Below are 17,239 nucleotides of genomic sequence, written 5' to 3'. Positions count from 1 at the left end.
CTGTGTGACTGTGTGTTTTGGCTTGACCCGATAGTGTGACAGTGCTGAAAGGATGAAGATTGATCACCTAAGAACACCCCGGGGCTAGGATGACTGGCAGAGAAAGAGAGCGATAGAAACAGAGAGGGAGGATGAAGGAGGGAGCGCGGGGGGGGGCGGTGATATAGCAGAGGAATATAAGTCGGGAGAAGGAGAGAGGGGGGAAATGGAAAGGAATGGTTTACGGTCAAGGAGGGAGAGATAAAAACGGAGAGGTAGAGAGAAATGGAGAGAGGAGGTGATTGAAGGAGATTGTTTTGGGGGAGTGTGTGAGAGAGAAGATAGAAAGGCAGGGGAGGGAGATTGGGGCCCCGTAGAACATGGATACGTTTACCGATGTGAGATAAATGACTATAGATGGCTGCTGCCACTCCCCGCTCGTGCGTCTGTGTGTGTGTGTGTGTGTGTGTGTGTGTGTGTCACTCTCTCCTTCTTGCACACGTGCGTACATGTGTTCGAGCGTTTGTGAGAGAGCAACCTGTTTTCCAATCGGCCCCGCGGAGCCTCTCGGGCCAGCTGATGCCAGTTTCAATCTCTTTTCTGATCTCAGGACATTCCCCTGCACCCCCCACCCACCTCCTCCCCCTGCACCCCTACCCCCACCCCCCCAGCACCGTGGGCTACAGCTCTAGGGGAGGAATAAGATCGCCCGAGAGGGTTGCAGCATCTCAATTTATCTGGACAGACGGTGTGTGTGTGTATGTGTGTGTGCAAGGTTACTTTCAAATGCATTGCCGTGCAGACAGATGTGGAGGTGCTACCTGTGGGGGGTGGAGGAGGAGGCGGAGGAGGAGGAGGGGCGGGAGATTGCATTCTGTCCTGTAACTGCTGCTGTCGTATAGAGAAATACAGAACTACACAGTGTTACACAAGGAATTAGCCAAGAGATTGAAGTACTGGTTGGCCTGGTGATGCCACTCTGACCACCACCTTTACAGTCCTGTTATTATAGGCCACGCCCATTTGCACCAAACTATATTTGGTGCAAAATTTCAATACTTTTTTTTTATATCTCCCTCTAATTTTGAGTTATTTGTCACATTAGTGTAAAGTGAAGTCTGCATTTTGTTGCAATGACCATGAAGTTGAATCTAATCTAATCAGTTGGCTCCTGTGATGGAGTTGAATGGGCGTGGCCATTGATTCAAACAGCGCTGCGTCTCATCATGAGTGATTCAGTCGACATGTATCCAAACATGGCGGACATGTGTGCTCACGACTCACTCAAAGAGATGAAACCTCAATAGACCTGATGGTGGCGCCACAACAACAACAGTTACATTTTACCACTCGTGGACCGAAAGGGAGGGAGGGGCGTGATCACATATGGATCTATTCCACATGCAGCACATGAATGCCCATTGTAGCGTGTTCAACGCCTAAATATGTGTTTCCACAGTTGTAAAGAGGGAATCATTCCCATGATGTCATGCTTAGGAAGCTTCCTCCCCTCTTTAATCCTTTTGTTTGTCATATGTGACCGCTTTCAATCACCTCCATACAGAGGGAACCACCGCTAATTGTTCTTCACCTCTGATGATGATGAGCACTATCGTAAACAACCACATGTCTGTGAGAGGGGAGGGGTGTGTGTGTGTGTGTGTATGTGCCTGCCTGCTTGCCTTTTCAAAAGCCTGTGTGTTCATACGCTCAAGGGGAATGCAAGCTTTGACTTCCTGCTAATTACCCAGCATGCTCTCTGTTCTGTGGTTAATTGTCCAGGCCCTCTTTTCTCTCAATGGGAAACAAGGGTGGAATGCAGTGAAAATGCATCGCTCTCTCTCTCCTTATCTCTCACTCTTTCTCTCTCTCTCTCCCCTTCATTATCCCTCTTTCGCTCTTTCCCTCTCTCTGTCCCTCTCGCTCTTTCTCTTCTCCACCCCTCTCTCTCCCAGTCTCTCTCCCCGTCTCTCTCTCATCCCCCTCTCTCTTCCCCTATATCCGTCTCTCGTCTGTTCTTCTCCGATGTCACCGGTTGCGCTGCGTGCATGCAAATTAAGTGTTTGGTAGCACATACGGGGCAATCTTTTGAAAGAAATACACACACACATTTTTACTGTTTGTGCGCAAGTGGGTGGGTGTCAGCGTGCAACTTCTTATGCCTTATATATATGCGTGTGTGTGTGTGCGTGCGTGCGTGCGTGTGTGTGTGCATGTCTAAGAGAAGCAATACATGACAGGGAAGTAGCAACAGTTAGACCGGGGGGCTGCTGGCAGCTCTGGAGGAAGAGAGGGGAGGGGGGGAGGGACTCTGTCAGCTCTCTCTAATTATCTGTGACGTTTCCATGCTGGACCACTGTCAAAAATCCCACAATATTCACACACAAATATATGGGCGCACACACACACATAGGCACACACACTCGACTCAGCCTAATGATACAGACTTGTGATTGCCGGCTGCCTGCTATGAAAGAATCCCTCCATAGTCCTCTGCAACATAAATCAATGTCAATTACCTCCCCAGAGCACATTAGACACTTTCCATCCCTGCTCATAATTAGTATGGCCCGTACACGTATTCCCATCCCGTACGTGTGTACAGTACGCCCGGCGTCTCCTCGCCCAATCAACAAAGCCGAAGAATGAAACGAATCCGGGGAGCTTCTTTAAATACGAAGCAAATTCACACGTTTAGCCATTGTGTCTTGTGCGTGTGTGTGTGTGTGTGTGTGTGTGTGTGTGTGTGAGTGCTCCCTCCTCTTAACGGTCATACACACATTAGTGGGGATGGTAATTAATTTTTGCAGAAAGCGTCGACGGCTGCGGAACTGAAAGGCACGCTGGTTGACCTTGGAGTGTGTGTGTGTGTGCGTACTTCTCACGTTTTCGAATGCATAGGTTTACGCATACATATTAAAATTGATGGCTGGTGACACCGAGGTTGGTATTTTTAGACAGTAACCCCCCGTACTCTCTCTCTCTCCTTTCACCTCTCCGTCTGTCTATTTTTTTTCCCTCCCTTTCTGTTTCTCTTTTCTTCCTGTGCTCCTATTTTCCTTGGTGTCAAGAGGCACACCTGACAGGTAAAAAGGAGGAGGGTGAGGATGAGGAAGGAAGGAAGAGAGAGAGAGGGAGAGAGAGAGAGCGACACAAATCTAACAATCAGTGGCATGAGAGGGAAGGAGAGAGAGAGAGAGATAAATAATTGATCGTGAGACTGAATCATCGTCCTGTTTTCTATAAACACACATCTGTTTTTAAAGACATCAAAAGTAAAGTAAAGTATTTTAAATTACCCATTATTGTTATAATGGGCAAACTATTATGTTACACACGCACACACACACACACACACACACACACACACAGACACACATAAAGAACCAAGCTCCCCGCAGACCAAACCTCCCTCTCCTCAGTCATCTTCGACCTCGCCGCTGTCTGTGATCTGTCACACTTACCTGAGGGCTCTCTGCTGTCGCACCACCTGGAGTCTGCGCGTAAGGAGGCACCCCCTCACTCTCCTGCCGTGCCTGTGTGTGTGTGTGTGTGTGTGTGTGTGTGTGTGTGGGTGTGTGTGTGTGTGTGTGTGTGTTTGTGTCACGGGGGGGGTGTCGTAAAGTTTAGCTGTTTTGTCCTTGAATTTTTTTCCTTGAAGCGCCGTGTTTTCGTTCTTTCCCCCCGCTGTTGCGACGGCGGCATTCCTTCAAGGTCGGAGCAGCAGCCAAATAGAGGGGTGAACTGAGGCAAGGGGGGCGGGGGGTAGTGTGTGGGTGTGTGGGTGTGGGTGTGTGTGTGCAGTGTAAGTGTATGAAAGGAGATGATGGATAATGGGGAAAAAAGTATAATGTGTACATTAGAATTAGTGGAGTAGTCGAATGAAGATCGAGAGTGAAGAAAAATGATATTTGAAATGGACGGCGACGGGGAGGGAGAGGAGCAAAAAAGAGGTGTTGGGTGAGCAGGTGCGGCGACTGCAGAGGCTAATGGGTAATATGAGCGAAGGATGATGGTTCAAATCCCCCTTTTATCCTCTTTCTGAGCTCTTGACCCCACGGGAGCCAACAAGGACAGGAGAGTTGGGACGGCACTGATCCTCCACGAACAGCCGAGAGCGGTCGGGGGATGAGTCGCATTCTAACAGGGGGCTGAAAATGGGAGGAGACGGAAAGAGAGAAAGGAATGGACAAGGCGGAGGTTAAAAAAGAGACCTTGGACTGGAACGGACTCAATTGCAGACACAATCGGTTCAAGGATGTGCGGACCCACATGGCAGGAAGGTTTAATCAGAAAGAGATATTGGACAGATTCTTGCACACATGTGACCTTGACTTTATGACTCAGAGTGAGCCCTCTCCATTCTGTTCTGCGCCGGCTTTTCCCTACAAACATTTCCACCACTCACTGAAAAAACCCAAAGTGATGCGAATTCAAATGCACTTTTATTGCCCCAGAGGGAATTTATCTTGCACGACGCGAGGAAAATGACTAAATGACCCGTAAAATTGCTAAAATACGCAAATGTTAGATAGAGAGAAGAAAAGAGAAACTATAAACGGATAAATCAATCCGTCAATTCAATTCATAAATAAAACTTTCCTGTGGGTTCTGTCTTGCAATTACACATTAACAATTTCCCCTCTCTCTCCCTCTCTCTCTGCAGGCACTTCCTGTTCAAGACGTCGTCGGGCACCACGCCTCTCTTCAGCAGCTCCTCCCCCGGTTACCCCCTGACCTCCGGCACGGTGTACTCCCCGCCGCCTCGCCTGCTGCCCAGGAACACCTTCTCCCGCTCGGCCTTCAAGCTAAAAAAGCCGTCCAAGTACTGCAGCTGGAAGTGTGCCGCCGTCACCGCCATCGCAGCTGCCGCACTGCTGGCCATCCTCCTGTCCTACTTCATAGGTAAGTGAGTGGTCGAGTGTTATTCATGAAGAGATTTAATTAAACTGTATAAATATTAATTAGAAGGGGTTTTAGGCCAAAGATGGAAATTAAAATGTTGGATAAGCGAACATATGTGCAGTCACATCCCAGTATTTCAGCTTGGTTGGGTTGGTTTGTTTCACGCCGAACCCAGAATGCATTGAGCTTTGCTGCCATTTGTGCGTATTTCCCCGTCATTGTGTCGGGCTGACGGCTTTATTTTTAAAGAAAGAAAGCTCATGCTGGAGGTGCGAGCTTTGTCACCGCCGCAGCCTCGTGTACTCTGTCAAAATCAGACTCAGTGGGAGCCCTGGAGTCCACTCAGGATAAGCAAACAGCCAGTCAGTCAGGACGGGGAAAATACATAAACCGCAGCGTGTCGAGGCTGTTTTCCTCCGAGCAGGTATCAGTCAGAGGAGGAAACCTAACGGACCCCAGCAGGGGGGAAGAGTAGGAAGAGGAGGGGTTCCACTGATTTCAGGCCAACTCACTTGTAGTCATACTCAAAGCAATGGCAGACACTCAGAGGAGCGCACTTACCCTGCACCTCAGGAAGAGAGAGAGATGCTGTGTTAAAGGTGTGTGTGCGGCGGAGAGGAGGCCAGCCTGTTGTTCGGAGAATACAGGAGTGTGTTTGTGTGTGTGACTGTGGTGGAGATGACAAAGAAAAGATTGTGTGTGTGTGTGTGTGTGTGTGTGTGTGTGTGTGTGTGTGTGTGCATGGAGGCAGATGTGTCACTGAGCCCTTGATTGGCCTCTTACCCTGGAGACCAGAGTCAACAGATGGGGGATCTCAGGAAACAGTAGAATCAGCAGAAAGAACAACCCCCTCATCGCCTCTGCATACATTATTTATGTCAGTTTACATTATTTATAAATTTATATATATATAAATATATGCATCAGCATCCATCCATCCATCTACAGTATCATCTATAGATGAGTGTGTGTGTGCATCCATACACTACATATGGACTTGATGCACCCCCAACTTGCCAATAAGGGTGTGTTTAGATTTGAGTGTGTATTTGTGCACTTTAGTCTCCTGTCTACATACTTTGTGCGTCCCCGTGGAGCGCCCTTGAGAGTGTGTGTGTGTGTGTCCTCCAGAGCAGATACAGGCCCCTCTGCTCAAGGCACACACGCGCACACACACACACACACACACACACACACACACACACACACAAACACACACACACAGAGACACAGATCTGTCCTCTGCTGAGCTTAACGCCGGACGGCCACATATGGAGTTTTACGGAAGCACACAAAGTTCACGACGCCCTCACTCTCCCGGTGGATACTTGGAGGTCAGGGACGTAATGGAGCGCAGGAAAGCCAAACTAAGTCCATCCGTCTTTTTTACGAGCAGAGAAGAGGTCAGAAAACAAACAAATAAATCATCGCTTTCATCATAGAAGGCATAATTGATTCTCAATGATGAAATTGCATCATGTCAGGTTCCAAAGTTATGGACATCATTAAGCTTCTGGTGTTACAGCGCCACCATCAGGTCGATTGATGTTTCAGTTTAGTGCACTTAAGCGATTAACTAGCTAGTTCAACCTACAGACACCATTCAAACATCAAACTGTGGAGTATATTCAGGGCATTACTGCGATGACTTTTGGTGTTCATAGCTTTCATATTTTCAGAAATATTACGAATTTTCCAGCCGAAAAATCCAGATTTATGTGTATTGTGTGGGAGTCAGAAGGTTCCCGGATCGACCCCTGGCTCCTCGTACAGAGCCTGATTCTTTCAGGTACAGAAACCATTCAGACAGTTTTCAGCCCTTTGGGCTCCAATCGCTCTGGCACTTGTTCAGCATTTAAAATGTATGACAGGTTTTCAGATTGCACGACTTTAAAACACCTCAGTTTTGTTCAGCTTTATCAGTCATTCCCTATTAAAATACATTCACATCTCCTTCAGGTCCTCCATACTTTTAGGCCCTTCTAACTTCTTTATACTTTTACGCATCTTCTGCCTTCACACTGATTCAGCTCTTTGTCTCTGTATAATTGGCTGCACCTGTTGTTTATAAACGAAAAACAAGTTCAAAGGATTTGAGCTTTAGCTGTCACTCAAACCGCTTGTCACTTCTTCATTCATTCAGGTACAGAAACCACTTTGACACTTTTTAGGCCTTCAGGCTTCATTTTTTCTGTTTTTTTTCAGCATTTTCCACACATTTCATGGGTTTTTGATAGCACAAGTTCCAATTTGAAAGTTTTCAGTCATTCCCTACTACAATACATTCAAATTTCCTTCAGGCCCTTCATACTTTCAGACATTTTCTTCCTTCACACTGACTCAGCTCTGCGTCTCTGCTTAATTGACTGCACCTGTTGTTTGTAAACAAACAGCAGCATCAAAGGATCATAGCTGTCTCTGATTGCTTGTTATCGAGTGGCGTTGCTGGGGATGGGAGAGTGGGTGTCTTGTTCTCTGTTTAATTCTTTTTCTCCCTCACTTATTTCATTGTTCTCGTTCTGTCGCTACTTATTGGGAGATTGAGACACGCCCACTCAAATTTGTCTGCCAATTACAGCAAAATGTTTGATTAATATGAAAAAACAACAATGGAGCTTTCATTCCGACGTTCTACCATTCCGAAGTTTGGTGACAGCTTGTGCAAAATTATAAGACGGAATGCAAAACAACAGGTTTGGAAATCATTAAAAATTGTGGGAAATCAAAGTTTGCACCAATGAGATGACCCAATGACCCCAAGGAAAAGGATTCCGATTCTATATAGGAAGAACCTGTTAAGATATTCACTCGATTCTGTACAGTCTATGATGCATACTGAACATATTTTGCAGTAGCGGAGAAAAGCAAAGGGAGGCTAATAAGTATGAATCCATATGGGAAACATACAGTGAATTGCCTCTGTTGCTGCATTGTTTGAATTAAATTATGTTCGTGGTGAACAAGAGTTCATCCAGCACAATGTGTTTATCCTCCAAGACCCACTTTCACTTTCTGTTTATTGCTTTACAATACGCCACATTTAAGCCTCCTAATGCCGTCGCTTTATTCCTAAATTTAATTGTCCGAGTGACTGAAATTTACAGAGCTGAAGAAATGCGAAATAATATTACTTTTTCAAACTGTATGGAGGCTGTTTTTTTTTTTTTCTTGTTGTTGTTGTTGTCTGGGCGGTTTGCGAGGGAATGTTTCTCCCTGTGCTGAACAAAGTCGTCGCGGTGCTGCCGAGCCTGAAACCCTCGTGTTTACTTTGCTTTTTGTACCGTTAATCGCACGGCGAGTTTCAGTCGGGAGAGTTCACTGCTCATGAGGGGGATTTTGTCGTACCTTGGTGTGTGTGTGTGTGTGTCTGTGTGTGCGCGTGTGTGTGTGTGTGTGTTAGCCCGGCACTCACAGGGGGGAATTGTGCAGAGCACCCAGAGCTATGCAGCGTGAAGAGGACCCCTCTGAGGCGTCCGCTCAGGAGCCCACTCATAAATTACAACGGGACACATGTGCCTGAACAGCACTTTTCTTTGTGTGTGTGTGTGTGTGTGTGTGTCTGTCTGTGTGTGTGCCTGTGTGTGTGTGTCTGTGTGTGTGTGTGTGTGTGTGTGTGTGTGTGTGTGCATGTGTGTGTGTGTGTGTGTGTGTAGTGTTTTCCCGAGAACAGCCTATGACATTTGTGCCAGCACATGGGGGAATGTGTGTGTGTGTGTGAGAGAGGAATTGTCCCACTGTCTTCAAGAAACATATTTATGCAGAGAACTTTAAAGAAAGGCAGGACTCAGCAGGCCAGAGGAGCCGAGGACTGAGGTATATAGTATTTCAGTTAAATTAGTACTTCTGGCACTATCTTTTTTTTTTGCATTACAGTTTTTCTCCGCTCCATATCAGAAATTAAATAAATACTTTTACTCCACAGCTACAAAACTGCAACAGAGAACAGAGTGATGAAAAATTAAAGTAAAAAGAGATTTAAGGTATAAAATCATATAGCAAGAACAAAAAGTTTAAATCTAATGAGAATAAAGTTGTAATATATTTCCCCAAAAAAAATTATGTTATCATATAAAAATCTAAAAACTATAAAAGTTTTAAGTGTTTAGTTAATACATATTTTTGCTAGTATTTTTTAGATATGCTACACACACATATACACGTATATGTAGTAAAAAATGTGTGTGTGTGTGTGTGTGAGGGCAGACAGTTGCTGCTAACTCTGGTGGAGTTGGGTCTGCTCTTTATGTGTGAAGGAATGACTGAACGGATGGAGGGAGGAGGATAAACGAGAGTGCTTGTTCTTCATTCCCCCGGCGTCTTGTTTGCTTGCTCCGCATGGAGCACCGGAGCCAAAGGAGAGGTGGTTGCTAGGATACAGGTGAGCAGTCGGCATACAGGAGGGAAGACAGGTCCGTCTTTGTGAGCGGCAACCTGGTGAGGGAGAGATAGAGGAAGAGGAAGGAGGAAGAGAGAGGGGGAGAGCAGAGGGCAGAGGGGAAGGAGGGATATGCGTCTCTGTCAGCATGTAGCGGGAACATAAAGGGAGAGGAAGAGGAGAACAGATGACTGGAGAGAAGGAGAGAGAGAGGGAGAGGAGGGCTGAGGCAGATATGTCACTGTCGGTGCCATAAGGGATGAGAGCACAAGATGGAAAACAGAGGAGAGAGGCAAAGTCTGTTGTTTGCTGTGCCGAAGAAGAAGAGCGGGGAGATGATGGGGAGGAGCGCGAGTGACAAGACGAGCCAGGTGTGGAGAGGAGAAATAGAGGGGAGACAGAGGAGGAGGAGGAGGAAGATGAAGGAGAGCGTGGCCTCCCGAGGTTCTGTCACCTGGATTATCTGTGGGACTAATGTCTCCTAATTGATCACAGCGAGCAGAGAACAGAGGGAGGATGACAGAGAGAGGACAGGACGCAGAGACTGAGAGGGGGGGGCAGAGACAGAGAGGCAAAGAGAGAGAGAGAGAGAGAGAGAGAGAAGGACAGGAACAGGGGGATGGTGACAAAAGAAGTTAAAGGACAAAAAGAGAGGGAAGAGGATGTAAGCTTTTGAGGACAGAAAACAAGGGAACGTACCAGGGGAAAGAGAGGAAGAACAAACGAGCCAAGTGTGTGTGTGTGTGTGTGAGTGTGAGTGTGTGGTGTCTCTTGGTGTTGAGTAACGAGAGGAGACGTTAGTTTGGTGATTGATACGTCGATGAAAGATAGAGGACATGTCAGATCGCTTGTGCCCAGATGGACCGTTTTCACACCACACACACACACACACACACACACACGCAGATTTAGGCGTGCCCTTGACTGGAATGAGTAAACTTGCTTGCGGGTGCTTGTGTCACCTTTGCAGGGGTGCGTGTGTGTGTGTGTGTGTGTGTCTGGGTGGGCGCGTGTGTGTGATGGCTGAATTTGTCGGGCACGGTGGCATGCTCCACATGGTATTGTCACCATTGATGAATGAGAGCGCACACACACACACACACAGTACATACACAATGTATTTTTAGTCATACGCTCAGCTCCCCTGTCTGTTGATTAAACACACACACACACACACACACACTCCCACCCTATCATCACGTGTGACCTTCATGCCTCTGAGCCCTCCACTTTCCATCCATCACCGCTGTCGTCCTGCTCCAGACTGATCACAATCACTTACCGCACACTCTGCCCGCTCAGAAGAGTCTCGCTCCAGTGCGTCCGTATCGCCGATTTCCTTTACGTAACGGCGCGTTTATACGATGAAATATGCATAATTTCGCCCCAAATATTCTGCATTCCTTACACGAGCTTGGGCTGCACGTTGTGAAGACGGTAGACAGACAGAGTTTCCTTTTCTGTTTTGGGACAGGGGCGTCTCATATTTCCGCCTCCGTCCACTTCACTGTCCACAGTCTGACCCTGAATCTTGAAATGTGTCCCAGGGTCTAAACAAATTGGTTCCTATGCCGGCGGACAAAGGGACAGTGTGTTAATACGTTCCAGCACAGTGCGTCCCTGCCGTGTGTGTGTGTGTATTGTCTCCATGAACTGTGTAGGACCTGCAGATCTCGCAGTGTGGACGCGGTCCAAGCCCCGGCTCCTTGACCCCTAAGTCCCCTCTCACTCCGCATGTGGTTTCCCTTCTGGCCGATTCCAAGGTGGAACAGCTAGAGGTCAGGATGTGTCGCTCATGCCAACGCGGCTGTGTGTCCTTATAGGTTTGGTGTGTGTGTGTGTGTGTGTGAGGGTGAAGGCACGGTCGGGGCATATGGCGAATGCAGGAACCTGGGCATAAGGATCAGACGGGGAACGTGTGTCCATAGCAGCAGGGCCTGTCGTACTGATAAAAGGTTAGGATCTTACCGTGCACTTCCAGTCCAGGAAAAAAAAGAGGGGGAGCAGGGCATGGCCGGAGCCCGGGCACAAGGTGCTCCACCATCTGCACCAGAGGGAGAGGGAGGTTATGAGCGGGCGGTCAGGTAATACTAAGCAGGGTCCAGACTTGTTTATGCGCTACATCAGTGTTTACTCTGCGTCTGTCTGTCGGTGGACATATGGAGTGTGTGAGTGTATATGTGTGTGTGTGTGGGGGGGATGTAATATGAAACCCCGCACACGTTCTACATACGTTTCACGCGTTATATGCTGACATTCAGAGCTTTGGTTGACGTCATCGGCAAGCAGCTCGGGCGACGGGCGCATTAGCGTGCACGAGCGTGGTTTCATTCGTTTATTTCCTCATTCATTTATTCATTAGTGCAGGTCGTATCTGCGCCCGATCGTTAGTCCAATTAGGCCCCGTGGTGCTTCACCGCCACTGCGTTACAAGCCGGACGGACGGATGAAGACAAAGTGAAAGAATGCTTTTTCCTCCTCATTTCTCTCCCCGTCTCCCTCTCTCTCTCTCTCTCTCACTCTCTCTTAGACTCATCCACTCTCTCCGTCTTTTCTCACTCATTCCCCCTCTCTCTCTCTCTGATCTGTGATAAGATAGCATAGTTCCTCATATCCTGTTTCTAATACAGATCGATGAGAAGGAAAGGAGCGAGGGAGGAGGGGATGAGACGAGGAAGAGTGGGCCGATGCTGGGGGGGAGGAGGGGGTCAGGGTAGAGAGATATCTGAAGAGGAAATGAGGATTCAGAAAGGAGGACATCACTCAGATTCACATCTCTTTTCATTTAGCCCATCACACACACGCACGCACGCACGCACACACACTCGTGCACCTACAGCGTCCGCGTCAGGGGTGTGTTTCAATATTTCATTGCCAATAAGGAAAGCGTTTGTGCCGGACGACTGAGTGTGTGTTTCTCTTTCTGTGTGTGTGTGTACGTGTGTGTGTTTGGGTGTGGGTGTGGGTGTGGGTGTAGGTGTGTGTGTGTTTTGCAGGTAGGAGCTGCGAGCAACTCACATAACCTTTGTGTTGCAGTCAATTACAGTTCAGTTGCATCAGCTGGGTGAGGAGGTCCCGCTGGGGTTTGGTGCACTGCCGCGCTCACATGTGTGTGTGTTGTGTGTGTGCGTGTGTGTGTGGGCGTGAACGGGTATGGTTGTTTTTTCGTTCCATCGGATTTGAATCATGCAGAAACACACAGACACACAGAAGCGGACAAATTATCTCTCTCCCTGTGTGTGTGTGTGTGTGTGTGTGTGTGTGTGTGTCACCCCCCCTCTGCCCCAAGGGCAGCAGCCGCCCCCGTCCCTCCGTCTGTGACTCTAAATGATCTCAGCAAGCCACCGAGCGCCATCAAAAACTTAACACACACACACACACACACACACAGAGATGCTTTATTTATAGACTACATAAGAGGATATTCTGTGGTAAATTCTGAGAAATCTCCCAAACGGCCTGAATATTGAGATCCCGAGGCTCGGCGCTGTTCTTTCTGCAGCCTCGCTGATATTAGCCGCAACGAGAGAGAGAGAGAGAATGAGAGAGAGAGAGACAGAGAGACAGAGAGACAGAGAGACAGAGACAGACAGAGAAACAAAAAGGTAAAGGTGTGTTTCCTCTGGTAGCAGTTTTGTACATCTGTGTTTGTTAGTTTTTTGGATGGGGTAAAGTCTGCTAGGGATGAGGGTAGAGGGAAGCTTCCTAAACCAATTATCAGCTGAGCTGTGGGTCGGGGATGGGGGGTTGGGGGGGGATGGGGTGTGTGTGGGGGGGTCTCAGCTACAATTACCGCCCTAATTGAGGTCAGAGTTGTTAATTTAGTGGTGAATTAGAACAGTTAATATGCATTTATCAGGATGGCCAGGGGAGATGGCAGAGAAGAAGAAGTGTGTGTGTGTGTGTGTGTGTGTGTGTGTGTGTGTGTGTGTGTGTGTGTGCGTGTGTGCGTGTGTGTGTGTGTCTGTGTGTGTGTGTGTGTGTGTGTGTGTGTGTGTGTGTGTGTGTTTGTTACCTGTGTGTTTGTGTGCATAATTTATTTTTTTAGTTGCATCGTGCAAGATTACATTACGGAAACATAGGCGCCGGTCGCAGGGCCTTTTGGTGTAATTAGGCTGTGCAATTGGCTCATGCGCCCGGCGGACGACCCTGCCGTTTGAACAGGCAATGATAAGGCCGAGCTGAAATGGAAAAGAGAGAGAGGGGGATAGAGAGGGGGAGAGAGAGAGAGAGAGAGAGAGAGAGCATGTTCCAAAGGACAGAATGATGATGATACAATATTTTCCAGTGAGGGGACACTCAGTCCACAGTCCGTCACAAAGTCACCTTCTCTCTCTCTCTCTCTCTCTCTCTCTCTCTCTCTCTCTCTCTTTCTCATCCGTCGCTTCCCCTCTTTCTCTCTCCTCTCGTGCGTGAATCCATTTGCAGCCCTTTAACTCTTTTTTTTTCCCGGAGAAGTAAACATTTCTTGGGAATTGTGCGACACAAATAAAGCTCTGTGCGAGCCACTTACTGTCCTTGGATGAATCGCGCACGTCCATCTACTCTCGTCCCCCCCCCCCCCCCCCCCCTTGAGGACGCTCCCCATTTTCCCTTTTCTCCCCCCCTAGCCCCCCTGCCTGCTCCATCCACGGGGGCTCTTACTCAGGTCTTCCTCTCCTCCTCTGCAGCATCATCTGCACTGCGTTTTCCTGCTCTTCTTTCTTACTCTCGTGGGATTCTCCTTGTTCTTTAATATTCTCTCTGTTTCCCAGTGTCCTCCAGTATTCTCTCTGTTCTGTCTGGCCTCTCTTCTTCTCTTGACCATTACCCCCTCCAACCCCCTTCTCCCGACCGCCACCTCCTTTTCATCTCCCCCACCCCGTCCGTCCCTTTTTCGGAGCATCACATGTTCTACCCCTGTTTTCAGATGCCATCTTCTGCAGATGATACCGGCGAGCACTTTGCCGCTCTGAATTATGCATCGAGATTACATAAAAACCTCATGAAGCAACTGATCTATTTTTAATCCAACTCCTTTACTTGTTAGACCTGCTTCCCTGTGATCTTCCTATGTACGTGTGCGTGCGTGCGTGTGTGTGTTTTACGCGGGGACGTGTTTGTGTGACGAATAAACGAGCAGAGAGACTCAAAGCGAGACGGCGTTTGTCAGACCGTCCGTCTCTCTTTCGCACGCTCTCTCGTCTTGTGTCTCTCTCTGTCGGTTGAATTCGACTCAGATGGGCTTTATTGGCGTTGTATTTAATAAAGCCTTCCAATGCGACTTGAAAACAGTAATTATAGCAATTATGATCGGAAAAGCAAATGCTTGAAATTGTGGCAACAGAAAGCAAAATGTGTCAATTTCAGCCGTTTCGTTTCGGCAGAAATTACAGCTTTACAAAGTTAGTTACAAAGTTTTGCTAAAAACCAGAGAGGATACTTGGAAACAGGACGGAAATGGGTGTCTTTTTGTCTCTGTCTCTCTCTCTGTCTGCCTCTAGTAGCCTGTGTCGTCCGTCCTTCTGATAAAGCGTGGTTTTGGCTTGGTGCACACTCGTCACCGAGGACTAAGAGTGCCATCTGTTGGTTTGACTCTCACAAAACCACCTGAAGAAAGAAAAAAGACAAGAAAGAATCACGTAGAGGCCCTCACACACACACACACACACACACACACACTGGAGCTGGAGTCTGATTTGTTGCTGGGGATGAAGTAGATTGAGCGCCTCATCACAATAGACTTACTATTGCTTACTGTCTGCAACCAATTCAATAGGTAATCTTTCCATCGATTGCTCCGCCGGAGATACGATCTGTGCGGCGCGTGCACGCGTGCGCGGGAAGCACGGGTGCATGTCTGCCGTTATCTACAAGAAAGGACAGGCAGAGATAAGGAGGAGTGAGTGGGGGTGAGGAGAAAAAGGGAGGAATTAAAGGAAAAGAGGGGAGAGCGGATGAAGGTCAGGGAGATGAGAGGGGAGAGGGCAAAGAGGCAGATGAAAGAGAGAGGGACAAGGCGGGGGAGGGAGGGAGGACACGGGCGTCTCTGCCCTTTCTCTCTCTCTCTCTGCACCCCCCCCATGACAAATAAAAAAGAGCTGACAGTGGAGGCCGGGCAGCAGCCGAGGTGTCAGCGCTTTCCTTTGACTCGGAGCGAGGGAGGAGAGAGGAAGGGGAACAAAAAAAAAGAAGGAAGGAAAGAAGAGAGAGACAGGACATGGTGGGGGGGCAGGGGTGGTGAGAATAAGTCCACCCCAAGGGAGCAAGGGGGACTGAAACCTGCGTCCCTTCCTGTGTGTGTGTGTGTTTGTGTGTGTGTGTGTGTGTACGCGAGGGAAGATGGATTTTGACAAGAGGGAAATTGATTCCCAAGCTTCAGACGCAGGTGTTACAGCCGAGCGTGGAGGGAGTTCGGGCCGATGCAGTAACACCTACGCAATACTCCACACACACACAAACACACACCCGCACACAGAGATCCATGCTACAAAACATACATGTACACACACACGGACACACACACACACAAATACAGGTTTATTACGGCTCTATGATGATATTCCGACATGCTCAAACTGTGCACCTCCAGCAGTTTCCCTCTCCCTAACAGTTCCCCGAACAGCGCCGGAAAGATTAAAACTCATTTATGACACTCTGAAGCGTACCTGTCACCAAAAAAAAGAACCCCCCCCCCACACACACACACACACACACACAGACACAAAACACACTCAACTTCCTCCCACTCAACTCGTCTCAAGTGGCGAGGGGAAGGACTGTTTTCTTAGCTTCCTTGTTCTTTGGGGGGAGGCACGGCGAGCGAGGTAAGGAGGGAAGAGAGAGACACAGGGAGCGAGTAAAGAGCTGACAAAGTGAAGCGCAAACACACTCCGGCAGCCTTCTGCCGCTGCCGCACAATAAACGCAGCCCGAGAGTACAAAAGAAGAAGAGGAGAGAGGGAAGGAGAGTCATAGAGCGATCTCTTCAGAGAGCAATCTGTCACTCGCGCTCTGCGAGACGGTGTAAACGCTTCCAAATAAAAGCGGGAGAGACGCTGTCAGGTTTGAAAGACGATCACGCAGGAGGTTAAAGGAAGAAGGAGGGAGACAGGGAGACAGGTAGAGGGGAGGGGGCGGGTGAGAGAGGGAGCTTTATAGTTTTAATTGCCTCTGCTGTTACACCGGCGTCCCTTTTATACCGCGGCTCACCTGCTCTGTCCTGGTTGCTTTGCCTTATAAATGACGAATCAGATTTAGAGGCTCGGACGGCTGTATTTCTTCAGCGTGATGAGGGTTTGGTGTGTGTGTAGATGTTACCTCACTCCCTCTCTCTCTCTCTCTCTCTCTCTCTCTCTCTCTCTCTCTTCATGTGTGTGTGCAGCAATCAACCTGCTGGGTCTGACGTGGCAGCTGAAGCCGTCCGACGGCCCGGTGCTGAGCAACGGCCTGGGAGCCGGCCTGCCTGTCAACAGCGACGTGGCCACGCTGCCCTCTGGAGGCAGAGGTATGAACTGCACCCAGACGCCCCCTCGCCCCCGGTCTGTGCGAGGTTCCCCCGACACACTGACAGAAATATTTTCACAGTTCACACCGCTGTAAGAGCCGTGTGTATCAGCGTGTGTATCAGTGTGTGCGTCAGCGTGTGTATTAACCACTCCACCGTGTTGGGTCGAGACGGTTTTGTCATCTCGCCACCCCCTCTCTCTCTGTTTTAAAGCGCCTGTGTAGTTTTCCATCTATTCTTCTTTCAATTACTCCATCTCTGCCACCCACATACTCTCTCTCTCACACGCACACACACACACACACACACACACACACACACAGCATGAGAAATACGCACGTGTAGGCCACCGCGTTGTGTGTGTGTGTGTGCGGTGCATTAATGAGAGGGCCGTGTTGTTCCCCCAGCCGTCTCAGCCAGACACTGCTGTTTCCCTCTGATTGTTACTTTTGTTTCCACACACACACACGCACACAGACACACACACACACATAC

At 48.6% G+C, this 17,239-nt stretch overlaps 1 protein-coding gene across 4 annotated transcripts in view; it reads left to right on the top strand.

Moving 5' to 3' along the window:
- The window catches only part of tenm2a (teneurin transmembrane protein 2a), a 140,605-nt gene that overhangs the window by 94,707 nt on the left and 28,659 nt on the right, over positions 1-17,239 (top strand). For 3 of the 4 annotated variants that reach the window (XM_076162881.1, XM_076162882.1, XM_076162880.1), the window contains exons 5-6: positions 4,646-4,884; positions 16,622-16,744. In XM_076162881.1, the coding sequence (XP_076018996.1) occupies positions 4,646-4,884; positions 16,622-16,744 (362 nt within the window). The remainder of the gene's footprint in view (positions 1-4,645; positions 4,885-16,621; positions 16,745-17,239) is intronic. The other variant, XM_076162883.1, reaches the window with a different exon arrangement.

The sequence above is a fragment of the Genypterus blacodes genome, unplaced genomic scaffold (genome assembly GCF_046128005.1).
Source record: "Genypterus blacodes isolate CSIRO-AG114 ecotype Tasmania unplaced genomic scaffold, CSIRO-AGI_Gbla_v1 ptg000128l_1, whole genome shotgun sequence".
In the NCBI taxonomy this organism is placed as follows: Eukaryota; Metazoa; Chordata; class Actinopteri; order Ophidiiformes; family Ophidiidae; genus Genypterus; species Genypterus blacodes.
Note: the sequence above shows the minus strand (reverse complement) of the source record. Positions and strands in the feature narration are given on the sequence as shown.